This window comes from Phodopus roborovskii, unplaced genomic scaffold, assembly GCF_943737965.1.
Source record: "Phodopus roborovskii unplaced genomic scaffold, PHOROB, whole genome shotgun sequence".
Taxonomy (NCBI): domain Eukaryota; kingdom Metazoa; phylum Chordata; class Mammalia; order Rodentia; family Cricetidae; genus Phodopus; species Phodopus roborovskii.
The window spans coordinates 19,231,441-19,256,812 of NW_026126558.1; the positions used below are offsets into that span (position 1 = coordinate 19,231,441).

The following is a 25,372-nucleotide window of genomic DNA, read 5'->3' on the forward strand; positions in this document are numbered from 1 at the left end:
GTCACAACCGGAAGTTATGTAATTTCCGCCCATAGTAAATATGGCCGACATCGGTCTGTCGTACCTCTCACGCCCACAGGCCAGAGGCGGGGTGTCAGCTATCACGCCAAGCACGATTGGTCGCAAGGAGACCTGGGGCCCAGAGGAAGGCACCGCGGCTTTGAAGGCGTGTTCACGTTGTTTCTCTCTGGCGTCCGGGAACCTTGGATTGCGGCGCTACTCTCGATGGTATTTTTGGACGGATAGAGGATCCCGCGCAGTGCATTATGGGACGATGATGGCCGCTTTCAAACAGCAGGATTTACCTCTTTGAGACCGTCTGACCTCGCAGTGTTCGCGCTGGCGTCCCCAAATAAGTGGCAGAAGGTGCCAAGAGTTGTGCTTGGTGAGGTGAGCATCTCTTCCTCTTTTCAGATCCGTCCTTCGGCCGCCATGGCGGCTCCAGGCGGCCGGGGTCTGCTCGCGGCTTCGGTTTTGGGCCCTGGTTTCAGAGTTCCTCTTGCCCTTGTTACCCAGCTCTCCCTACTCAGCGAAGCGGTCTTGTAGTCTATCCTGCCTACTCCGGACTTTGTCCCTGTTATGATCACATCCCGGTGTTTGGGAACAGCCCCACTAAGATCTAGGGATCCGCCCTGCGCCCTCGTTTAGGACGGTGCCCTAACCTGTTACCGGGTACCTGGAGAGCCTGGATAGAGCTCTCCTGGTGCCTTCCTCCTTTCTCACCCAAGTGTGCCCACTACACCTGCTGTTAATCTATAAGCACAATGTTAACCGCAAAGGGCAGGGACTTTTTGTTTATTTTTTAAGTCGATATTGTTGAGAAAAATTGCCTGAAGTAAGCGATTGCTGCCCAAGAAGTTCTTTGCCACTGATCTGTCTCCATAATCTGGCTTTGGAGTTCCTTATTTGCTATTTTGAGCGGACAATTAAATCCTTCCTTGTCCTGTGTTGTGGATAACTTCTTGTTGTCCAGAGAAATGTTTGAGCTCTTGTTTCCTTTTAATAAGCTATATTTATCCGTTTGCTTAAAAACCAGACTTTCATTTTGCTGTTATTGGGCTATCGCAATCAACAAGACAGACAGCCTCTCACCTGTATACAAATGGCATTTTAGGACATAAGTCATCATTCCTAACTGCTGAGAGTTTGTGTACCTCAGTCTTCCTGTCTGGACTTACTCGTGTGTATCTCTGTTCCACCTGATGAAATTTCCAAATGAAACTCTTGTTTCTTCATCCACATCATGTTTGCAGTACTCCTTGGTAGAGCTGTGCATGCCAATTAGAACATGGCAAAAGAAGTTTAGATTCCAGAGGTACAGTTCTTACACTTTAACAACTTATTGCAATGAGAAAGATTATCTGTGTGTCCAGCGTAGGTTCATGCTTTTAAGTAGATGACGTTAGGTAAAGATGAATGTGTTATCAGCTGACAACCCAAGAGATCTTGCAGTCTCATAAACACTTTCCTGAAATGCTATCTCCTAACTTAGTATTTCTCATAAGTAAGTTTGATGAACACAGATTGTTATTCAATAGATTTTTTTCCTGCTATGGGGAGCCCCCCCAAAAAAAACCTCTACTGATCACAACAAAAGTCACCAAGTGTGTAGAATATGGATGATAAAATTATGTCCTTACACTTATGCTCTACCAGAACCTGTGGTTTAAAGAGGATGGGGATGGGTGGGTAGAAGAATGTATATAAAATATTAGAAACATTAGTAAGGAAACTAGTCAGTATACAGGAGCATAATATCAAATGTGTAATAATTACACTGATGAAACAACTATGGTTCATGTACAGTTGTTTGATTCTCACAGTGGTTCTGTGGATTGTATAGAGAAGTAATAGCTAACCAAGGCGGCTGCTTACTCTCACAGAAGCAGAAAATGCCAAGAGCCTGGAATTTTTTTTTTTGGGGGGGTGTGCTGCTGAAGTTCACATGAAAACATGTTTGATGTTTGGAGGCAGTGAGCTAGTGGGGATCGTAAAGATGATTATTGTGATTCTTACGTGGGAGAAAGAATACTCTGTAGAATAAATTAGATAATGGGTAGGGGAAATTATGAGTGAGGGCCATAGGAATGAATGAATGAATATCTCACTAAATAGTCTAGCTGATATGAAACTCAACTGTGTATCTCAGGCTAGCTTCAAACTTGCCATCCTCTGGAGCCTCGGCCTTCCATCCACCTGCTAAGATTACACATGTGTATCACCTTGAGTAGGGCCAGAAACTGGATTTTAATTGAGGCTTCTGACTTATATCTAGTTCCCCCTGTAGTCCCTTTATAAATGCCATTGTATTCCAGTAAGAAGCCCTAACTGGTTTATTCTTGTCTGGATGATACCCTCTTGATCCTAGCATTTGCTCTGTGTATGTGTCTCTGTGTCTTTAGTATATGTTGGGGTGGGAACTGGGAAGTTTTTTGAGATTGCCACTGCTTTGGTGGGACAGTCTTCAGAAGTAGCAAAGGGGGCTGGAGAGATGCTCAGTTGGTGAAGTGCTGTCTTACAAGCATGAGGACCCGAGTTCAGATCCCCAGAACCCCTGGGAAAGCCATGAGTAGAGGCACTTGTGTGCGCAAGAGGCAGGCACAAGCAGATCCCAGGAGGTTGCTGACCTCCTAGCTTGGCTGAATTTACTCACAGTTCAGTGAGAAACTCTATCTCAAAAATTAAGTAAGGGAGCAAATGAGAAAAACACTTGACATTGACCTCTGACCTCATGTGCACACAGTACATGTGTACCTGCATAAACACACACACTAGCAGAAGATGTCCTGGGCTCAGTGTAGGGAGGTAGGGGTAGCCACTTACAAATACTGGTTATTCTGAGGTACAGTAGAACTGAGTTTTGTTACGTTCAATTCTAATGATTCCTGTTCCTTCCAGAGAAATAAGAGCCTGTGATGGAGGACTCTGGTGAGGATGCCTCCATCCATCGGCTGGAAGGCACTGATCTGGACTCTCAGGTTGGTGGTCTTATTTGCAAGACCAAAAGTGCAGCCAGTGAGCAGCACGTGTTCAAAGCCCCTGCTCCGCGCCCCTCATTGCTGGGACTGGACTTACTGGCTTCGCTGAAACGGAGGGAACGAGAAGAGAAAGACGATGGGGAGGACAAGAAAAAGTCCAGAATCTCTTCTTACAAAGACTGGGAGGAGAGTAAGGATGACCAGAAAGATGCCGATGAGGAGGGTGATGAGCAGGCTGGCCGGAGTGGCCGAAAAGACAGGTAAGGAAAGAGGGTAAACATTGGTACCAGAAAATAGTAGCTCAGCTTTATCTCAGTTCCTGTTGGACACCCAAGAGCTTTAGGATTTTATTGTGTTTCGGTAATTCTGGTGGTAGGTGGGAATTGGTAAAGATTTGTGGGGAAAATTCAAAGATATCTAAGAAGTGGATGATGGAGTTTAAATGTCTGGGTTCTTGCCATGTATAGGCCTTCAGTATCAGGGAGATGCATTGGAGAGGACGTATTGCTTGTTGGCATACCCAGAGGTAGGGGGAAATGATTTCTTCCATGGAGAGCTCTGTCCCAGCTGGTCTCCCTGTTTCAGGCATTACCGATCTGCTCGGGTAGAGACTCCGTCCCACCCTGGGGGTGTGAGTGAGGAGTTTTGGGAACGCAGTCGGCAGAGAGAGCGGGATCGGAGGGAGCATGGTGTCTATGCCTCATCCAAAGAAGAAAAGGATCGGAAGAAGGAGAAATCCCGGGATCGAGACTATGACCGCAAGAGAGATAGAGGTAAAGTGCCTGTCACCAGTTTTGTTGCCCATTAGCATTTGAACCAGCAAGCCATTCTTTTCCTGTTGCAAGAACTTTTACAATACTGCTTATTAATTGCTTGTAGCACAACTGCTTTGAGGTATGTTCTTGTTTTATTGTGAAAACTGGGGATAAAGGAAATGATGGGTAATCTATTTAAGAAACTAGAGTTTAGAATAGCATTGGTGATGGAGAAAGGATAGTGTTGTGGGTCAAAGTATCAGTATTGTCTGCAGCTGAGGTCTGTCTGTTCATGACAGACACATAGCTGTTCACTTGGGATTCTTGCTGGAAAGCAGCTGTTGTGTGAGTGTGACCCTTTCTATCCATGGAGAGGATGTGAGTATGTGTGTTTCAGCCCATGGATGATTGGCGTGTGTGGTAGGGTGTACCTGTGTGAGTGGGGAGGTGTGTGCTTTCTGCCAGTGGGTGTGTGTCAGCATGAGGTACACATTTTTAAGCCCTGTGTGTGACTCTCACAGATGAGCGGGACAGAAGTAGGCACAGCAGCAGATCAGAGCGAGACGGAGGCTCAGAGCGCAGCAGCAGAAGAAATGAACCAGAGAGTCCTCGACATCGGCCGAAAGGTATTCTGAACTGTCCTCCGGTGGCTTGTAAGGGCTCAGGGGCCTGAAAGGCAGAATGAGCTGTGTTGCCAGGCAGTGAGTCGGAAGTTCTGATTATAGCGTGACCCTCTGGAGTTAGGGTATAGGCTGTTTGCTGCAAGGCAGGTGTTAACTAGAGATGTGGTGGGTCAAGGAGGATTTATTGGAAAAGAACTGTTTGTTTTAAGATGAAGAGGTTTGCAGAGAGGAATTGATTCCTTCAGCATTGTTTTAAACAGTGAAAGCTGGCCTGTTAAATCAGTCTCTTTAAAAAAATTCTCATCACTTAAAAAAAAATTCTTATCACTGCCAGGCAGTGATGGTGGTGCACGCCTTTAATCCCAGCACTGGGAGGCTGAGGCAGGAGGATCTCTGTGAGTTTGAGGCCAGCCTGGTCTACAGAGAGAGTTCCAGGACAGCCCAGGACTATTACATAGAGAAGTCCTGTCTCGAAAAACCAAAAGAAAAAAAATTCTCATCCCTGTCTTATTTATAGTAATAAAAACAAGGTTATGAACCAGGGAAATAAGTAAGTTGAAGCTGTCAAGATGACTCCTCTGGTGACATTTGTTGACAAGCTTTATGAACTGAGTTTATTACTAGGACCCACATGGAAGGAAAGCCAACTCCTGAGAATTGCCAGGAGAATTTCATGTGTAGCTGTGGCACATGCATACACACGAATACACACAGTTAAATAAATAAATGTAGTTAAGAAATAAGTTAGGAAAGTAGGTATGGTGGTTTATGCCTATAATCCCAGCACTTTGGAAGCTGAGGCAGGAGAATTGTAAGTCTGAGGCCAGTGTTAACTACATAGAAGTACATTGTGTGAAGTCATGTCTCATTGACATTGGGTGTTTACTATGGATGTCTCTGTGGCCCCAGATGCAGCCACCCCTTCAAGGTCCACCTGGGAAGAAGAGGACAGTGGCTATGGCTCTTCAAAGCGCTCTCAGTGGGAATCACCCTCCCCAACACCTTCCTATCGGGACTCTGAGCGGAGCCATCGGCCATCCACTCGAGATCGAGACAGGTGATGGATGGGTGGGGCAGCCAGGGTCTTGGGCAGGTGGTAAGAGGGACGTGGGCAGGGAGAGTTGCTGGCAGCGGGGAGGACACAGTTCAGTTTAGTGACGGCTGACTTTGATGTTTCCAAGGACTGTGAGGAGCAAGTACTCAGATGACACCCCTCTGCCGACCCCTTCCTACAAGTACAACGAGTGGGCTGATGACAGAAGACACCTGGGGTCAACCCCACGGCTGTCCAGGGGCAGAGGTAAGGCCTGGAGGCAAGAGCAGAAGAGCTGGTTGGTTTGGAGGTAGGTGGGGGCTGTACTCAAGAAGCTGTGCAGTTTGGCAGTTCTTCTGGTCCCCAGGGTCAGCTGGAGTTGTGTGGACTGACCTCTGACACTTGTTCTCCTTTAGGAAGACGAGAGGATGGTGAAGAAGGGATTTCATTTGACACGGAAGAGGAGCGGCAGCAGTGGGAGGATGACCAGAGGGTAAAGGCGACACCTTTGAGGGACCGGACAGGAGGTGGTGGCCATCTCTACAAGTGTGGGTGAAAGGAGGTGGTAGGACCAAGGGTTCTGTGGGCCCCCAGCAGGACTGGGCTGGAGGAAGGTGGTTAACGCTGGTCTGTCCAGGGCTCTGGACTTTGGAGAGACAGGCTGCACAGTGATGCTTTTGTACTGTTGCATCTGGTCAGGCGTGGCTCCTGCAGTGGGTGCCTCTGTATGCTAAATGTGAGACGTGCTGGCACAGTGAAGTCAGAGCTGTCTGGTCTCCTCCTGGCCTTGTCCAGGTCTCTTGTGCTGCTCACAGACTGCTCACCAGATACTTGCTTTGCTTGTGTGTGGCTGCATCTCCCACCTGCATGTGGCCTGCCCCTGCTCTCATGCTTTGTCTCCTCCCCTGCAGCAAGCAGACCGGGACTGGTACATGATGGATGAGGGCTACGACGAGTCCCACAACCCCCTGGCCTACTCATCTGAGGACTATGTGAGGAGGCGGGAGCAGCACCTGAACAAACAGAAGCAGAAGCGCATTTCAGCCCAGCGCAGACAGATCAATGAGGTGAGGCTGTAGCAGTGGCTGGTGCCGCTTTAGAGCAGACGTGGGGTGGGTGGGAGGAGTCTTAGCGTGCCAAGTGATGACATAACACACCTGGCAATTTATAGACAGGGCCAGGTCAGATACGCCTCTGTGGAACAGGAGTGAGAGCGGGAAGCTTTGGGTAGCTTAGAACACCTGGCTCTGGCTTCTCTGCAGTGCTCTGTGAGGGGCCTGTGTGGAGAATGGTGGGGATGACTGCCTCTGGGTGTGTTTCTCTGCTGTTGGGGCTGGTGCCCAGCTGCTTCTTGGGACAAAGTATTGCAAGTACCTCAGCTTTAGTAGCGACTTCTGTCTAAGGAGCTGCAGGGTGTAGAGTCCCTCTAATATTCTGTCGTGTGTGGACTGTCCTGCTAACCTTTCAAGATCGCCCACTCCTTAGTCACATTCCTGTGGCTCTCCTTGTGTCCTCACAGGATAATGAGCGCTGGGAGACTAACCGAATGCTCACCAGTGGGGTGGTCCATCGGCTGGAGGTGGACGAGGACTTTGAGGAGGACAATGCGGCCAAAGTGCACCTGATGGTACACAACCTGGTGCCCCCTTTTCTGGATGGACGCATCGTCTTCACCAAGCAGGTAAGGCTGGGACATTAGAAAGCACTGAGGAGGAGGGAGGAAGAAGGGTTTGTACAGACATGTGTCCGTTCGAGGGGTCGGGGACTCTTTTACTAGGGTCCATGTACAGCAGGCCCTCTGGTTGACTTCAGTGACCAGTGGGATTTTTTTTTTCCTGCCCTACTTCCTGTAGCCAGAGCCTGTAATCCCAGTGAAGGATGCCACCTCGGACCTGGCCATTATTGCTCGGAAAGGCAGCCAGACAGTTCGCAAGCACAGGGAACAAAAGGAGCGGAGGAAGGTTGGTATCTCGCCACCCAGGCTGAGGTTCGTGTGCCTCGTTTCTTACCTGTTAAAAATCTCAAGACGGCATGCAGACTCGCACTAGCAGTCAGAGGGTGTACTTCTATGGATCAAGAAGCAGCCCAAGGAGGGTACTGTGTTCTACTCAGTCCTTAGTTACGGCAACCATAGGGCCTGGTGCCGGATGCTTGAGGCTTGAGGTGTGTGGTTTGGTGCTCCCATTGCCTTGTGGGAACTTACCGTCTGCCGGGTGAAGCCTGCTCTCCAGCAGTTTCCTTCCACTGCCTGCAGTCTCGTCAGCAGACGAATCTGCTTGACTCTTGCTGTCTTCTTCAGGCTCAGCACAAACACTGGGAACTGGCAGGGACCAAACTAGGAGACATAATGGGCGTCAAAAAAGAGGAAGAGCCAGATAAATCTGTGACGGAAGATGGGAAAGTGGACTACAGGTGGGTAGTCTTGGCAAGTCTTCCGATCCTTCCTTCAAGTCTCCTGTCTACCGACTCAGGTTCCCCTGGGGATCCCTCCCACTGTCACCCTTGGCGCTACAGTTTGCTGTGTCGACTGAGGCTCAGGGAAGCTCAGGAATTGGCTTGAGGGCACCCAGCTAGGAAGTGGTGATTCAGTTTAGTCCCAGACAGCAGTGGGGGAGCCCCCCTGCTCTTTGAGGTCTATCACGTGGAAAGACAGGGTTTCTTTCCTTGGTCAGATTTCATTCAGCACATTATAGTAAGGAGGAACTGATCTTCACCTGGCTTTTTTTTTAAATACAAGGGACTCTGTTTTGGAAGTAACTTCTCTGTTCATAGAGGTTTTATGCAGCTCTGTGTCACTGCTTCGTGGAGTCCCTGTGTTGGGTAGGCCCTGGACTCAGTGTCCCCTCCACTTCTCATCCTTTGAATAATGCCATGTCCCATGGAAGCATCATCTTGACCTAATAGTTCTCTGCGCCTCGGTGTGAAGTGTCCCATATATGAAGTTGGTATTACTGGTCAACCCTTGCTGGTCTCTGGGTCATTTAGTCCCTTACGTTTCAGTTGTCAGGTGACCAGAAGAACTGAGTAAAATTAGAAATAGAAACTTGAAGGAGCTTGGGCAGGTCCGAGGAAGGAAAGGACTCTTGGGGAAGGTGGGTAGAAGGGTCTTGGGACATGATTGCTTACATAGAAACAAGGCAAACGTAAGTGAGCTGTTCTCAAAGCTCTTTGAAAATGAGACCTTTACACTGTGCAGCCCTATCAAGGGGAGGGAGGAATTCTGATCTATGTCCTGTATAGCCAGCACTTGGAAGACCTCTATGGCTGTGTAAAGTGTGGTACTGAAATTGCCCGGGGTTTTCTGTCTAAATTAGTGACCTGCAGGTTAATTTCAGCTTCTCTTCTGGCCACGCTTTGTTTAGGACAGGCAACCTGCCTATTGAGAGTTTGCTCTCTCTGATCCCTGTCCGCCGCTCGATCAGGGCTCTGGGTGTGTGGTGGATCTGCTCTGTAAGGTCCACTGAGATGCAGTCTTGGATGGCCAGGCTGCTTTGGTGTGTTTGCTTCTTATCACAGTTGTTCACAGTCTTGGGAGCAAGAAGGAGGGCAGCTAACTTAATCCTGAGGGACAGTGTGGGGAGGTCATACATGCTGTTGTGTTCCCCAGGACAGAGCAGAAGTTTGCGGATCACATGAAGGAGAAGAGTGAGGCCAGCAGTGAGTTTGCAAAGAAGAAGTCGATCCTGGAGCAGAGGCAGTACCTGCCCATCTTTGCAGTACAGCAGGAGCTTCTCACCATTATCAGGTAATGTCCCCAGGCCCTGTGTTCCAGTGTGGGGCATCTGATGGGGAAGAGAGTAATTCCCTAGTGGATTGGCTTAGGCTATGCTGCATGAAGATGACATTACTTCCTTTAGTGCTTCAGGTTTAACTTGTCTGAGTCCCAGACATTTTGTGTGGTGGCTTCTTTTTTATTTTTATTTTATTTTATTTATTTATTTTTGGTTTTTTGAGATGGGATTTTTCTGTGTAACAGTCCTGATTATCCTGGAACTCACTTGGTAGACCAGGCTGGCCTTGAACTCACTGAGATCTGGCTGCTTCTGCCTCCCAAATGCTGGGAATAAAGGCTTGTGCCACCACTGCCCGGATATGTGGTGGCTTCTTAAGAGGCTGGTTTTGCATGCTTTTCTGGTCAAGCATGATTCTTGGAGAGCTAGGCTTCACCAGAGGCAGCAATGCTTCTTCAGGCTTCTTGGGAGAGTTTTCTAAGATTGCTTTTCCACTCAGTGCTTTGCTTGCTCTTCCTTGTAGAGACAACAGCATTGTGATCGTGGTTGGGGAGACAGGGAGTGGCAAGACTACTCAGCTGACCCAGTACTTGCATGAAGATGGTTACACGGACTATGGGATGATTGGGTGCACCCAGCCCCGGCGTGTGGCTGCCATGTCAGTGGCCAAGAGAGTCAGTGAAGAGATGGGTGGAAACCTCGGTGAAGAGGTGAGTGGGCCAGAGGTCTGAAGCATGTAGTTTTTTCCTTACAGCTTCCACCATTTGTGCTGGAGGCTGTGGTCTGCTTATGCTGGACCCCATCTGCAGGGGCTAATAATGAGTAATGGTCACTTTCTGAGCTGTGTCTCTGACTCCCAGGTGGGTTATGCCATTCGCTTTGAAGACTGCACTTCCGAAAACACCTTAATCAAATATATGACTGATGGGATCCTGCTTCGTGAGTCGCTCCGGGAGGCTGACCTGGATCACTACAGTGCCATCATCATGGATGAGGCCCATGAACGGTCCCTCAACACTGATGTGCTCTTTGGACTGCTCCGGGAGGTAAGGGCTTCGGGTTCTGTTCCCTCTGTGGCTGAGGTGCCCTGGGTGAGCTCCTCTGAAGCTCCCAGGCACCTGGTTGACTCTTTTTTTACTCAGCTGAGTGACTTGCGGTTCATGCTGTAGTTCCATTACTCAGTTTTTAGGATTGGTAAACCTAATGCACAGCTCTGCCAGCTGTGGCTTCTGCTTTCTTTGTGGTAAGGAGCTGAGACTGGAGGTCCTAAACCCACAGGAGCCTCTGTTGACCCCTTCTTTTAGGTCGTGGCTCGGCGTTCAGACCTGAAGCTCATTGTCACATCAGCTACTATGGATGCAGAAAAATTTGCTGCCTTTTTTGGGAATGTACCCATCTTCCACATCCCTGGGCGTACTTTCCCTGTTGACATCCTCTTCAGCAAGGTACTGAGGCCTCTGTCCTTTGGCATGCTCTGATGAAAAGGCAGCTGGGGGAGGTGGGGTGCAGAGTTGGGGAAGATGTAGTCAGTGGCATGAGGCAAATGGGGCAGCGTGCAGCTCCAGAGCTCAAATGAGCATAGACCCGTGCTCTGAGGAAGGCGTCATGTCCTTGTTTCTGAAGTAAGGAGCCTGGGGAAATACAGCTGTAATTGCAAGGGGCCACAGCGATCAGGCTCACCCTGAGGTTGGCATCCCTGAGTCTAGTTCTGCAGTCCAGACAGGTGACAAAGCTGTGTGTCCTCTGGGGGAAGCTTATGATCCATTGTTCCCTTCTCATTGCCCTCTGCTGGTGTTGCAGACCCCACAGGAAGATTATGTGGAGGCTGCCGTGAAACAGTCCTTGCAGGTACACCTGTCTGGGGCCCCTGGGGACATCCTTATCTTCATGCCTGGCCAAGAGGACATTGAGGTACGTGCTTTGGTCACCACTGGGGTAGATGGCTGAAGCCTGTGTAGGAGAGTTTTTGCCTCCAGTGTCTCATGGCTTCTTCCTGTGCCGTAGGTGACCTCTGACCAGATCGTGGAACACTTGGAAGAGCTGGAGAATGCACCTGCCTTGGCTGTGCTGCCCATCTACTCCCAGTTGCCTTCTGACCTCCAGGCCAAAATCTTCCAGAAGGTGTGTTGGGGGAACTTTGGTTTTGGGTGTCTCCTGGTGCCCTGCAAAGGAGGCAAGAGGAGAGATATTCCTTTCCTGCAAGAGCAGGTGGGAAGTGGGCATTTCTTGCCTGTTCAGTCTTTTCTTTTCCAAAGACTTACCTTTCTTCCTGCATGTCCTGATTGTCCCTAGGCTCCAGATGGTGTCCGGAAGTGTATCGTTGCTACCAACATTGCTGAGACATCTCTGACTGTTGACGGCATCATGTTTGTTATCGACTCTGGCTATTGCAAATTAAAGGTAAGGGATGATGCAGGAGGCAGGGTTCTGGGTCTTCAGCCAGAGCCAGTTCAGCACAGAGACATGAAGTCAGGCCCTGGTCTGCTCTGTCAGGTACACGAGAGAGTGACAGAGGTGTCAGGTTAACATTTAGTGAGTGCTGATCTTGCCACATGTTTGGTTCAGCTAATCCTTGTGGTAGCCTGATACTATAGATAATTCAAGTTACTCTAGTGGTCACAGAGCTGGTGTTGACAGAGAAACGCTGAGGCTTTCTTGAGTCTCCTGGCTCTAAAACGATGGCCACCTGAGTGGACACTTCTCTGTGATGAGTAGTAACTGGGTTTTGCTTTGTCTCACTCTGTCCTTAATCAGTTCTTTTGTGTCCCCTACTAGGTCTTCAACCCCAGAATTGGCATGGATGCTCTGCAGATTTACCCCATTAGCCAGGCCAATGCCAACCAGAGGTCAGGGAGAGCTGGCAGGACGGGCCCAGGTCAGTGTTTCAGGTAGGAGCCCTATGCTAGCCTGCTCCTTAGGGCAATGCTGGGACTGTGGACCAGAACCCAGGCGGTGCCTCTTTAGAGCTGAGGCTGGGTGCTGCAGAGGGCTGCCACTTGGTGGTGCTGATGAGTGGAAGGAGTCTTTCCAGGGATTTCTGGGCACTGAAGGCAGTGAACAGCAAGCAGCAAGGACAGCAAGCAAACCATCCTCCAAAGGGTGGGTCTGCGTAAATGGTGATGCTTTTTCACTTGCCCGATTACCTTCCCTCCTCTGTTTTTATGACTAAAAAAAAAAAAAAAAAAAAATAATAATAATAATTCATTCACTAGAAAGTCAGCAAATACATACAGATGTTAAGGCAGCAGCAAAACCTTGCTATAGTTCTATCTTAGGCATTTTGGCTCCCATAGGCATATAGGAGGCTCCAGCAGAAGGGCCACGGGTAGAAGACAAGGGTTGAACACATAGAAGTGAATGATTGAGAAGGGGTAGGTCGGGTCCATGCTTGTAGGATTTGTTGGCTGTTGGGATGAAACTCTTGAATAGTTCTTTTTGAATGGTTCCTGAGTGTGGCTAGTCTGTGTGCGAGGCTGGCAGGCCTGCACAGGACAGGTGCAGCCCAGTCATTGGCTTCTCCCTGGCAGACTCTACACACAGAGCGCTTACAAGAATGAGCTCTTGACCACCACCGTGCCTGAGATCCAGAGGACCAACCTTGCCAACGTAGTGTTGCTGCTCAAGTCCCTGGGGGTGCAGGACCTCCTGCAGTTCCATTTCATGGACCCACCCCCAGAGGACAACATGCTCAACTCCATGTATCAGCTCTGGATCCTCGGAGCCCTGGATAACACAGGTGTGTGTCCAGGAGCTGCTGCGGCCTAAGGGACTGGCACATTTATTCTCTTCTATCCATTGTGTACTGAATTTCTACTTTTCACTCATAGGTGGTCTCACTTCCACGGGGCGGCTGATGGTGGAGTTCCCACTGGACCCAGCTCTCTCCAAGATGCTCATTGTGTCTTGTGACATGGGCTGCAGCTCTGAGATCCTGCTCATTGTCTCCATGCTTTCGGTTCCTGCCATCTTTTACAGGCCCAAGGTAGGAAGGTAGTGCTGGCTTCCCTCCCAGAGGACTGGAGGGATCATTGGCAGGAAGTCCTTTGTGTTTTGGGCATGGAGAGTCTGCCTTTGCCATCTTCTCATAGGGGAAGTGGAGGAGGTGGGAGGTCTGGGTCAGTGGTTCTCACAGTGGTTTGGAAATTTGCAAGACCATCTTTGATCTGGTAGTGTGGTTCTGCCTGAGACCCAGTGTTTTAGTTTATTTTATTATTTGTTATTTTTATTCTGTTTTGTTAGGCAGGTCTAGTATGAGAATCCTCAGGGTATGCCCTATGGGTCTGGCCTCTCCACGTCTATACTGAAAGGTCCCTGTTTCTTTTCTAGGGCAGAGAGGAGGAGAGCGATCAAATCCGAGAGAAGTTTGCTGTCCCTGAAAGTGACCATCTGACCTACCTGAATGTCTACCTGCAATGGAAGAACAATAATTACTCTACCATCTGGTGCAATGACCATTTCATCCATGCCAAGGCCATGCGGAAGGTGGGATGGTACCCCAGAAGGGCACAGTCTGGAGGAAGGGGTGGAGTGGTGGAGGGGAGGGCTCATCCTGTCTTGCTTGTATCCTACTCTAGGTTCGAGAGGTGCGGGCCCAGCTCAAGGACATCATGGTGCAGCAGCGGATGAGCCTGGCCTCGTGTGGCACTGACTGGGACGTTGTCAGAAAGTGTATTTGTGCTGCCTATTTCCACCAGGCAGCCAAACTCAAGGTGAGTCAAGGAGCTACAGGGCCTGCGCCTTTCTCTTGACACCTGTGTGAAGGCAAAGTCCTTTCTCATGCAGGTTGTAGCTTGTGTCAAGACTGTTGGTGATGTGGCCACCTCTTTTCTCTTTTAGGGGATTGGGGAATATGTAAATATCCGTACAGGGATGCCCTGCCATTTACACCCCACCAGCTCCCTCTTTGGAATGGGCTACACCCCCGACTACATTGTGTATCATGAGCTGGTCATGACCACCAAGGTGAGTTCTGATACTGGGGCCCACTGGCTGGAGCTAGGCCTTTTGCAACCCTCTTCTGCCTTGCTTAGAGCTCTGGAGACTTGAGGCACTTTTTTTTTTTTTTTTTTTTTTTTTTTTTTTCCTTTTGTCTTTTTTTCCTCTGTAGGGTTTTTCAGACTGCTTTTCAGCTTGGGGTTCTTGTGGGAGTATTAATCAGATTAACTTGTAAGAGTACGGTGGCTTCAGCTGTGCCAGAGGATTATCTCCTGCTAACTGCTGGCAAGAACAGTCTCTGCTAGTGCCATCAGGGGCTTTCTGCATGCCTGGGCTTTCCTGTAGGATGCTAAGAGCTGTTTTCTCAAGCCTAGAGGTTGGGGATAGAGGACGATTGACAGTTCTGGTATCCCTTGCATTTCCCAGCCTTACAGGACGAGCAGTAGGGCCCTTCTCATGACTCGCCTGTGACCTCTTCCTTGTTGGTTTTCTGCTCACAGGAGTACATGCAGTGTGTGACCGCTGTGGATGGAGAGTGGCTGGCGGAGTTGGGCCCCATGTTCTACAGTGTGAAGCAGGCCGGCAAGTCTCGACAGGCAAGGGCCCTAAGCTTCTGGGGAAGTGCTGCTTGCCTGTGGGAAGGATTTTCCTCCACCTGCATAAAAGGCTTGTAATCGTCCCACCCCAAGTGTACAATCTTTGACCCAGCCAACCTGCCTGTCCTCCAGCTGGTTGGTTAACTGGGTGCTTTTTACTTTTTAGACTTAACCCAAAACTTCAGAGACTCATAAAACTAGACAAAATACTCATTTTGCTTATTTTTTTTTAACCTACTCCCTATGTATCCCTTCTCCTCCTAGAACATTTTAAAAGTGTGCCTCCAGAGAGTGTTATTTTTATCCTGGAGTGTTTGAGGATGGATATGACTTATTTCAACAGCATCTTCTCTATGCCAGTGTCAGTCCTAACAGTTGATCTTTTGTGTCACCTAAGTCTCCAGTTCCTATGCAGAGTCTCCCATTTATCTCAGAGCTAACATCTCATGGTTGATTTACTTGAATTAGGATGGAACATTGCAGGGGTGGTTATGTGCGTTAATACCTTTGTTCCGGTACAGTATCTGCATTCTGTCTTTATGACATGGATTTATTGGAGCAATTATCATCTGTCCCATAGAATATTCTGCAGTGTGCATTTGGCTGATTGCTTTAGTGGTGGCTAACTTGTGTCTCTGCCATGTATTCTTTGGTAACTAAGGCCTGAGAGGTTTGTTTCAGCTGTGATGACGATCTGCATACATGGCCCAGTTTTGCTGATGCTCAGATGCATCTCTTCTGGATTGTGTCAGCCTGCCTCTGTTCATTTTCTCTACCCATGACTCCATCTCAAGGACTTGATGTCCACAAGCAAACAACACTTTAATCTATTATTTAGGGGTGCAAAATGTGTCTCTGCTTTTGTATTCCCACCTTTCACATAATTATCTTCACTCCGGGACAAGCACAGCTCCTTTCTAGCCACATGGCAGTGTCTTCATGATTTCCCATACCTCCTGGCATGGTTGTGAACTTGATTAGAAGAGTATGTGTACTGGGCTGTGGTTGTAGTTGAGAAGTAAACCACTAGCATGTATTCAGTCTTCAGTACAGCCAGAGGAAAGTAAAACCTTGATTTGAGGTTGCTTTGATAATTCTTGGGGTTGAGAAGAAAGCTCATTGAGTAAGCATACTTGCTGTATAAGCATGAGAACTGGGGTTCAAATCCCTAGCACCCATATAAAAAAAAAAAAGCTGGAAATAGTCATGCATGTCCATAACCCCATTGTTGGGGATTAGAGAAAGGTAGGTCCTAGAGGCCCAACAGCCTGCCTAGCTGAAGGTAAGCCTTAGTGAACTTCAGGCTCAGTGAGAGACCCTGCTTCAAGGGAATAACCAACAACCACCATCCTCCCTCTGGCTTGTGCATGGACTCATTCAACCACATGTGCGCACGTGCAAACACAAACACACACAGACACAGACACACACACACACACACACCACACGGGAAGAATGTCAGTACTTACTGGGTTGTGTGGAGTCCTGAAGGGTGATTGACTAAGACTGAATTATTCAGTGTCTATCGTGAATATTTTCAAAAAGCTCTTGGTGCTGGGACATAGAGAATCACAGGTCTGGGTTCTTGGAGCTGTCCCCAAGCTCAGATGCAGCCTCTGCTTTTTTTCTAGGAGAATCGTCGTCGGGCTAAAGAGGAAGCCTCTGCCATGGAGGAGGAGATGGCCCTGGCGGAGGAGCAGCTGCGTGCCCGGCGGCAGGAGCAGGAGAAGCGCAGCCCACTGGGCAGTGTCAGGTGAGTCTTGGCCTTGGGGAAGCACCTGGGGCCAGGCAGGTGCTAGGTCAGGTTTTAAGAGTAGTTGTCAGTTAGCCTCAGTTGTCAGCACGTGACTGGCCTTTTTGACCAGGCCAGCCAGCTTCATCTTCCTCCAGATGAACATGAACTGTCAGGAGTATTCTGAGGTCCCTTGTAAGTAGCAGAGATACCCTGTCACTTGGCTAATTCCTCCAGCCACTGGGGACAAGGACAAACACAAGTGGTGACCTTCTTACCTAGAGACAACAAAAGGAGTTGTCTAAAAATCCACTGTAAATGTTCCTTAATAGATGTCAGAGTGCTTTCTTTACTGGTCTCGTTGGAGATGGGGGAGCCAGGGGCTGTGGATGAGGTCCTTCAGCCTTGAAGCTACTGTGCATTGGGTTAGAAGCTTCAAGGCCTCAAGGCCTTTGATCCTGTTGGGCCCCTGTGCAGGGAGAAGCATTGTTCCTATCTTCTCTTTCTGTGTGTGCAGGTCCACAAAGATCTACACTCCAGGTCGGAAAGAGCAGGGGGAGCCTATGACACCTCGCCGCACACCAGCCCGCTTTGGACTGTGAACTGAGGCTGTCACAGTACAGGATGGCAGCCAAGTACTGAGCTCTAAGCTCTCCAGCCAAAGCGCCCTAAGGATGTGGACACAGCCTTTCATCGTCTGTGTGTTCATCTAGTCTGGGCAGTTCCTGCTGAGCCAGCCTCTGCCTCGGGAAGAGGCACTTGAGATGCAGGCCTTGGCAGAATAGACTACAGAGTGAGCAGCTGCATGAGCTGCAGGAGGTGGCTGGGCCACCACACTCACAGAGCCTGTCCCCAGGACACTGGCATGTGAGCAGCTTGCTGTGACTGAATCTTTTTAATCCTTGTGTAAAGTAGCAGGATAGAGGCAGAGGCACTTGTAATTTGATTATCACTTGGGATTTGGAAATAAATATATTATTTGTAAAATGTGATTGCAATTTTAATTTTCTTTCTCTTTCACTGCTCTTATCCTTACAATAGGGACAGGGGAAGCAGATGCCTTGTTCTTTCTGTCCTTGGATAGATCTTTCTAGAACCTTAACTCTGTTCTCTGTACATTCTGTTGGTGGCATGGTTTTCCTGGGGGAACAAGTATGTGTTTATGTATGAGTGTGCATGCACATGGTTGTGTGTGAGGAGACCAGACATGTTACCCGTCTTATTTTTTCATGGGTGCTGGGGATCTGAGCCCATGTCTTCATTCTCATGTGGTGAGTGCTTCCCTACTGGGCCACCTTCTTAGCCACTGGGCAGAGATTCCTAGTGGAGGGGTTGACTGAATGAGACCCAGCCTAGGTGTAGAAACTTGAGAATGGATCGGTATCCAGCACAGGACAGGCAAGCCCTGTGGATACCAGCTGTTTCTGAGGCTGGTAAGCAAGGTGAGGCCTGATGGCCTGCCTACTAATGGGAAGGAGTAGGGGCTTTGTTTAGCTTTCTCAGGGGGGTTGGCTTCTTTAAAGAGGTGCATGCTGTTTGGAGGCTTCCACCTGCTTGGGAAACCTAATCTTGGTCCTGGGTAGGAAGTCCAGAAGAAGATGGCTCAGTAGGGGACCTGTTTACAGGTTCAGGTTTAGGATATGGTATGGGAAGAGTGGATTCTAATGATAGTTTTTGACTAATAAGCTGAAACTGGGCACCAGCCACTTTACGTGCTCCTTTAGAGGTGAAAAAATGGGATATGATGAAAACTATGGGTCTGATGTTACTTAATTTAAAAGTAAGGAACACCTGGCCAAGGACACAGGTGCCACAAGAAGCATGGCTAGTCTCCTGCTCATGCAGGTCTGCCTGCAGGAGACTTGGCGTTAAAGCTTCTGCCTGGGATTTGGTCTGGACTGGTGTCTACAAGGTGTTCATATGATTACAGATAGCTTTCTGTGTAGGGCAGCTTTACCACTGGTTCTTACTGGCTTCCTCTAGTTGCAGCTGATTCTAGTGAACGGAAACATTTCTAAAAATGTTCTGTGCTCTCTGCTTAGACATGACCCTGAAGTGAACTCACCACTTTGGACTTGGTGGAGTGAGTGAGGGTACTGTTGCCTGTGCAGTCTGTAAAAGAGTCCTGCTTGGGGCCAGGGGCTTTGTTCTCAGTCATCTGAGTTTGCCTTTATAATAGAATTAATTTTAAATATGATATTAAATAAAGATGTCATTCATCTGCATATCGATATCTGATTTTCTGAGCCCCCATTGTTTAAGGCTGTCCTTTCCACTTTGAACAGTCTTACTACTCTTGTCAAAAATCATGTGGCCGTCTACAAGGGTTTGGGCTCTTTGTTGGCTTCTGTTAGTCAATAGGACTGTCTTCACCACAGGACCACTCTGGTTTGACCGCTGTCGTAGCTTTGCAGGCTCAGGGGTTAAACATACTTGCTGTTCTTGCAGAGGAGGACCCAGGTTCAATTCCCCAGTAACCATGTGATGATTTGCAACCATGTGCAACTCCAGTTCCAGGGGCTTTGATCCCTACTTCTGACACACACACACACATACACACACACACACACACACACACACACACACACACACACACACACGGCTACAAGCAATATATACACATAAAACATTTAAAAATGGAACATGAATCTTCAGCTTTATCCTTTTTATGACTGAAATTGTGTGAATTTAGCATGGATTTTTCTGTTTCTGCAAAAGGTATCATTGGAATTTTGATAGAAGTTGTACCAATCTATAAGTATTATTTGTGTAGTATCAGCAGACAGATACCAAGTTTTCCAGTTATGAACATGGACTGTGTTTCTATTTATGACTGCTGTAGCAATGTTTCATAGTTGTCATTTATCAGTCTTTCCCCCCCTGTTAATAGCTAGAATCTCAATTGTTGTGATAAAACACATGACAAAAAGCATCATCTTAGAGCTTGTAGTCCATCATCTAGAGAAGTCAGGGCAGGAACTTGGAGGCAGGAGCTGATGCAGAGGCCATGGAAGGGTGCTGCTTACTGGCTTGCTCCCCATAGCTTGTTCAGCCTGCTTTCTTATAGAATTCAAACCAGCCTAGGGGTGGCATTGCCCATAGTCAGCTGGATCCTCCCACATCAGTCATCAATCAAGAAAATAGATCACACTTTTCCAGAGACCAGTCTGGTGGGGCATTGTCTAAACTGTCCCTCTTCCAAAATGACTGTAGCCTGTATGAAGTTGAAATGAAAACTAGCACATCCCACTTGGCTAACTGCAATTTTTGTCTGTTTTCTAGGCTGGCCTTGAACTGTGACACTCCTACATCAGTCCTCTGAGTGTTGGGTTACAGTTACACACTGTCATGCCTGATATATTTGATCCTTTTTGATGCTATGGTAAATGGTTTTTTTTTTTTTGTGATTTCTTTTCATGACTGTTCATTATTAGTATATAGAAATATAACTGTTTGTATATTGTCTTTTATCCTGCTACTTTACTGAATTGGTTTATTATAGCAGTTATTTTCTTTTGTAGGTGTGGAATATATAGGATTTTTTTTTTTTTTTTTTTGAGACAGGGTCTTGTGTGCCTCGGTCTATTCTCAGACTTCCTGTGTAATCAAAGATGACCTTGGATTCCTACTTTTTTTCCCTCCTGCCTCCTGGGCACTGGTATTATGAGTGTGTGTTGCTATACATATTTTATGTGGTGCTGGGGACTGAACCCAGAGCCTAATGCATGCTCAGCAATCACTGTACTGGCTAAGCTACATCCCCAGCATAGGGTTTCCCACACATAAAATGCCATCCGTACTCAAAGATAATTAGTAGTCAGTTCTCTCCATTCACCCTAGTAAGGCAGCGTCTCTCTTATCCTGTCATGGGCTCCAACTGGCCCCTTGGAGCCTGGTGAGCCTGCTTTCTCTGCCTCCCATCATGCTGTAGGAGTGCTGGGATTCTAGGAGCATGCCACCACATCCAGTTTATTTTTACATCCATTCCTGAGATGGAATTCAGGGATCTAGGTTTGCTCTGCAAGCATTTTAACCTGCTGTATTAGTTGCTGTTCAGTTGTGATGAAATGCCATGGCCAAGGCAACTTGAAGAGTTTGAGGGATAGGAGACCATCACAGTGAGGTGGAATTATAGCAGCAAGTAGCAGGCATGGTGGCAGGAGCAGGAAACTGAGGTTGTATCTTTAAATGTAAGCAGGAAGTTGAGAGAGCAGGCAGGAAGTGGGATGAGATTACTAATTCTCAGAGTCCACCCCAAGTGTTGCATTTTCTCCAGCAAAGCTGCACCTCCTAGACCTCTCCAGGCAGTGCCAGCAGCTAGGGACAAAGTGTTTAAATATTTGAGCTTATGGGGGGGGGGTGTTCTTATTTAAACTGCTACACTTGCTGAGCCATCTTGCCAGCTTCTATTTCTAATCTGGATATCTTTTATTTCTTTTTCCTGCCTAAGCACTGTGACTACAGTTACTAGGGGGCAAACGTGGGCTCCTTGTTCTCAGTCTCAAAGGAAACTTAGCTTTCAGCACGAAGCTGTGGGTTTCAGCTGTGGGTTTCAGCACGAAGCTGTGGGTTTACAAAATGTATTTTCACAACCATTTCTTTTCAGTATCAGATATCAAATGGTTTTGTAGAGACTGACTTCTTTGGTTATTACTAAGGAACACTTAGCTTCCCCATCTTTGGCATTCTGTTAAGTCTATTCTCCCTGCCTATGCAGGTCTCCTGCCTACCTGAGCTTTTGCAGCTAGATGATTGGGTGAAATAGTAAAAAGTTTTTATCTACTTGCTTCCCATAATGCACCCCTGCTTTGAACTGATATAATCACCCCTACAGAGAGTGAAAGGCAACTTTGAATAACTGTGTGACATTGACAGTATCCAGAGGTTTCACTTTAGGCTACTGTATATGAGATCTTTTCATGAGATTTGGAGATAAGCCTGTCTTTCTAGTAGACCGAACTGTAGACTTTAAGGATATTGAGCTTGTGTTTGAATACAGGGCCTGCACCTAAAACTAGGATACAGGTCTTGTTGGTGTCTGGTGTTTTCCTTTTCTTTTCTTTAGAAAATAAAAGCTATCCTAAGCCAAGTTAGGGATAAAGTCAGAAGAACTTAAGCAGATGGACATCAAACACCACAAGGAATGTTTCCAGAGCTTCTCAGTACCCACATCTCTCTTTATGAAGGAGCTGAGCCTTTCTGCATTCTGGCAAGGTAGACACATCATGATCTGCAGTGTTTTCTTGGCCTTGATTTGCCTGGGAGGGAGGCAAGAGTATTTGAGAATCATTGCCCGCCAGTGCACGTCTTCCTTCCATCTTCTCACTCTCAGAAATGCAGGGTATTCTGTTTCTTCCTCTTATCTTACCCTGGTAGCTATTTGTCTCTGTTTCCTATAGACTGGAACTATAAATTCCAGACGTGTCCTCAGCTTAACAAAATCCTACCACAATAAAGTAGTTTAGCTGTCCTTGGAGTTTGTTATAATGGAATTTTACTTGTATTGCCCTGGCTGGGGAGAAAAGTAAACTTGTTAAAAGGAGGAATGTAATATGGCAGCCAGGGAGGAAGCAGATGGTGTGCCCACCCTTTACCACTTGGAAAATGCATCACTCATTTCTAGCATTTTCTTTTGGGCCCTAGAATTGTTTTTTTTTGGGGGGGGGAGGGAAAGGTTTCTAGATATTTTTTTCTATTTAAAATTCCAGACAGAGACATAAGAAGGCGGGGGGGGGGGTGGAGGGTGGGGGGTAGACTAATTAAAAACCTAATCCAGGTAACACAGAGGCTTGCTTTGTGAACACGTTCTCTTACAGAAGTAAAGAGACCAGAAAGTTTTGGCATCTGGAGAAAACATGGATGAACAGGTTGCTGGGGATGGGCAATGCAGAGAAACCAGGAGCTCATGGAAGCTGTGTTGTTTGTATCTTTATTTCAGAGTCTGGGCCTGGAGGTGGGAGTGGGTACCATAGCTCACTCCACTTCAGGAAGCAGACAAACTCAGTAAAGCATTAATATCTTGTAAACCAGACAGGGGCCTTGATGGATAACTGTAAGAGTTGATTTCTGTCAAGAAAGAAGGGTGGGAACTTGCTGTCCTCTGAAAATGTGTAGGAACGATGCTTAGGGTGAGGAGCCAATTCTAGCAATATGAGGAGCCTGAGGGAACAGGGAAGAGACAGAAGCTTTAATTTGAGGAGAAATGAGTGAGTGCTTCATGAGGACCAGCGTTACGGCTGGACCGTCACCATGTCTAGACAGCTTGGTTGTAAAGTGACACCCCCCTTCTGGGGTTTCATGGAATAGAGGTGGTAGGAACAGTAGGCATAGATAGGCCAGGCTGAGTGGAGGGCTGGGGTACTCCTGTGGGATGATCAGCCACATTAACAGAAGGAAGAAGTCTATTAATCTTCCTTTCTCCTTCTTCCCTCCACCCCTCAGTGGGCCTGGGTCAGGGGAGGAGACAGGTCTGAGATGTGAGATACTAGAGTATCACTAAAATTCTCAGATCTGAGGGAGCGTAATTTGTCTTTATCTACAGGTGTGAAAGGAAGCTGCTTTTTTCTTGTATGGGCTCTAATCCAGTATATCTTTGGAGATTGATGTCACATTACTGCTGTTTTGGGTCATGGGTCAAAGAAAGTAGATATTACAGCAGCAAAGAGCAAGTGGCACACGCACCCGAGCAGTGGGGCACCCCAGTGTATTTGGTGATGTCCATTTTTGGTGTTAGGTCCTGGGATATCCCTTTCCAGCTCAGCGGGGTGCACAGTTTCCCCTTTTGGGAGGGTTCCAGTTTGCATGGGCCCAGGGTCTTGGCATAGATCCTTGTGTTTCCGGCCTTTAACTTCTTCTCTTCTATCTCATTCTTCAGCTTCTTGTTCTCCTGCTGCAGATGGACCATTATGTTGTGGAGTTGACTGTGGGAAGGAGAGCAAAGTGAGGAGGGCAGGTGGGTGTTTGGTCTACTGATGTGCTTGGCTCCTCACTGGAAAGAACCCAGAGGCAGAGGGTGAGGAGGGCCCACTTTTTCAGAGCTGGCTTTTCACATAGAATAAATACCCTGTACAAATGGAGGACTACCTGAACCCCATGGGAGAAGCTCAGACCCGGGGTGAGGAAGACCCAGGAAGAGGACCCACTCTGCCAGCTCTGGGTCTCTTGTCTATGTTTCTGATGGGGAGAATCAAGCCTGTCTTGTCTAGGGTTCATGGAGGGATTCAGTTTGACAAATGGTGGAAATCTGAAAGATGAACCAGAAGGCTGCTCTGGATTGTTCTGACTGTGAATGCTCATACCTTTGTCTGGGGAATGCACTCACCCAAAGCCAACATCCTAGTTCTTTCTGATCCTCTTTCTGAAGAGTACAGAGTACAGGGTTCCTGGGTCTGTAGAGAACATGGCCATTCCCCACACATCCCCCCATTTACAAATGAGTTGGTGGAGGCAGGGATATAAGTCAGAGGAAAAATAATTTAGTGTCTTCTCCATGACTCAATAGATGGCAGCTATTATCAACCTATGGATTTCTCCTAACAGGTCTTGAGAGCAGTGGATGTTGGAAAACTCTGTGGGGCCAGACATTCAGCCTCCCGGACCGTTTCTTTCCTCTTCTACAAATGGCTCCGTCACTATAGATCCTGGCTTGATGCTTCCACTTGGAATATTTTTGGCTTCTTAATGGTGTGAAATGGTAGACTTTCAATGGAAAACCATACTTTGAATTTGGATTTCTTTCTCAGACTGTCAAGATGTGGCCCAGGCTTTTTGGGAGATGTTGGGAAACGGCCATGAACTTCAGCTTCCAGTCCGACACAGCCTCTACTCTACAGGTCACCATGGCACTAACCTGCTACATGTGGTAAATTATGGTTATTAAATACATATTTGGTTGGATGATATTTTCAGCTTACAATGGATTTATCCAGACATGGCTCCACCTTAAGTCGAGGAGCACCTATTCTCAACTCATGAGGTCTTAGAAATATTAAGTCAGCGTTAAGTCAGCATGTACAAAACACTTAGAATGCTGCTTCCCATGCACCGAATGACAAACAGTTGGTATGAAATTATTAATATTTATTATTAAAAGATAGGTTTCCTTAGATAAGATCAAGGATGGTCACAAATGAGCTCATGGTGAAACGGCTCTTTCTGGAACTTGGTATAATATAAGAAAAAGCCTGGAGTTAGCCTTATACTTTTTTTTGGCATTCCTAGGGATTGAGCCCAGAGCCTTGCTCAAACCACACAAGTATCCTACACTGGACACTATGTCCCTGACTTTTCCCCCTTAAACCACACAAGTATTCCTCACACCATATAAGTGTTCCACACTGGACTAAGTCCCTGGGTTTTTTTCCAATTAAAAACTTTTTAGACAGGGTCTCACTAAATTGCCCAGGCTGGCCTTGAACTTATGGTGTCCTGTTCCACTGGGTATGGGGCTTTCAACATTATGACAACTGTGATTTTAGTTAAATATTTTCATAAAATTTTTTTCCACTAGAAAGTGTCACCGTCCTTTTTAGAAGTGATCATATGATGGGATGGATCCTCAGCCTCTCTTCTGGTTACGTGCTTTACCCACTCTCCTGTAGTCCCCCGGTCCATGTGCTCCTGAGCTGGAGGCCAGGTCTGATATGTCCTCCATTCCCTAGCTCTATGTCCCTCTCTTATATCAGGGTATCTGCTGGCTTCTCCGTTCCACACAGCCCAGCCTACTCCTGTTCTTGGTCTCTTATTCTCCATGTCACAGTTCTGTTCTCCCCTTCAACTCATTATCCAGCTTAAAGTCAAAGCCTAGGGCAGAACTTGCCCTTGGGAGCCACAAATGGATGCCTGGCGTGCAGACACCAGCACCCTCAGCCTTCACAGCAAAGTTGGAGGGACCATGTTTCTTCATTCATGGACCTGTGCTACAGGTCCTGCGCTACAGCCTGCCTGCCAGTGCCCACTCCTTTCTCAATGCTCTTGGCCCCTGAAAAAC

At 47.6% G+C, this 25,372-nt stretch overlaps 2 protein-coding genes across 2 annotated transcripts in view; one reads left to right on the plus strand and one right to left on the minus strand.

Moving 5' to 3' along the window:
- The first annotated feature begins 243 nt into the window (after positions 1–243).
- On the plus strand, positions 244–17,360 carry Dhx38 (DEAH-box helicase 38). The gene is made up of 27 exons (XM_051201826.1): positions 244–390; positions 2,899–3,238; positions 3,564–3,751; positions 4,255–4,359; positions 5,266–5,413; positions 5,538–5,656; positions 5,806–5,882; positions 6,301–6,456; positions 6,909–7,070; positions 7,243–7,350; positions 7,689–7,801; positions 8,997–9,134; positions 9,644–9,830; positions 9,981–10,166; positions 10,425–10,565; positions 10,921–11,031; positions 11,125–11,241; positions 11,413–11,520; positions 11,896–12,008; positions 12,648–12,856; positions 12,948–13,102; positions 13,447–13,602; positions 13,695–13,829; positions 13,957–14,082; positions 14,556–14,651; positions 16,283–16,404; positions 16,901–17,360. Exons 2-27 carry the CDS (start codon positions 2,916–2,918, stop codon positions 16,983–16,985), a joined length of 3,684 nt encoding a protein of 1,227 aa, XP_051057783.1. The 5' UTR covers positions 244–390; positions 2,899–2,915; the 3' UTR covers positions 16,986–17,360.
- A 5,672-nt stretch (positions 17,361–23,032) lies between these two features.
- The window catches only part of Pmfbp1 (polyamine modulated factor 1 binding protein 1), a 39,942-nt gene continuing 37,602 nt past the window's right edge, over positions 23,033–25,372 (minus strand). Inside the window, exon 20 of the mRNA XM_051201807.1 lies at positions 23,033–23,303. Coding sequence (XP_051057764.1) covers positions 23,033–23,303 — 271 coding nt within the window. The remainder of the gene's footprint in view (positions 23,304–25,372) is intronic.

What these genes read in the sequence shown, in the direction of transcription:
- Dhx38 (XM_051201826.1), top strand. Translation starts at nt 2,916, where the DNA reads ATGGAGGACTCTGGTGAGGATGCCTCCATCCATCGGCTGGAAGGCACT. An exon ending in TGACCGCAAGAGAGATAGAG is followed by an intron (nt 3,752 to 4,254) that starts GTAAAGTGCCTG and finishes TGACTCTCACAG; the next exon opens with ATGAGCGGGACAGAAGTAGG. An exon ending in ATGCCAAGGCCATGCGGAAG is followed by an intron (nt 13,603 to 13,694) that starts GTGGGATGGTAC and finishes ATCCTACTCTAG; the next exon opens with GTTCGAGAGGTGCGGGCCCA.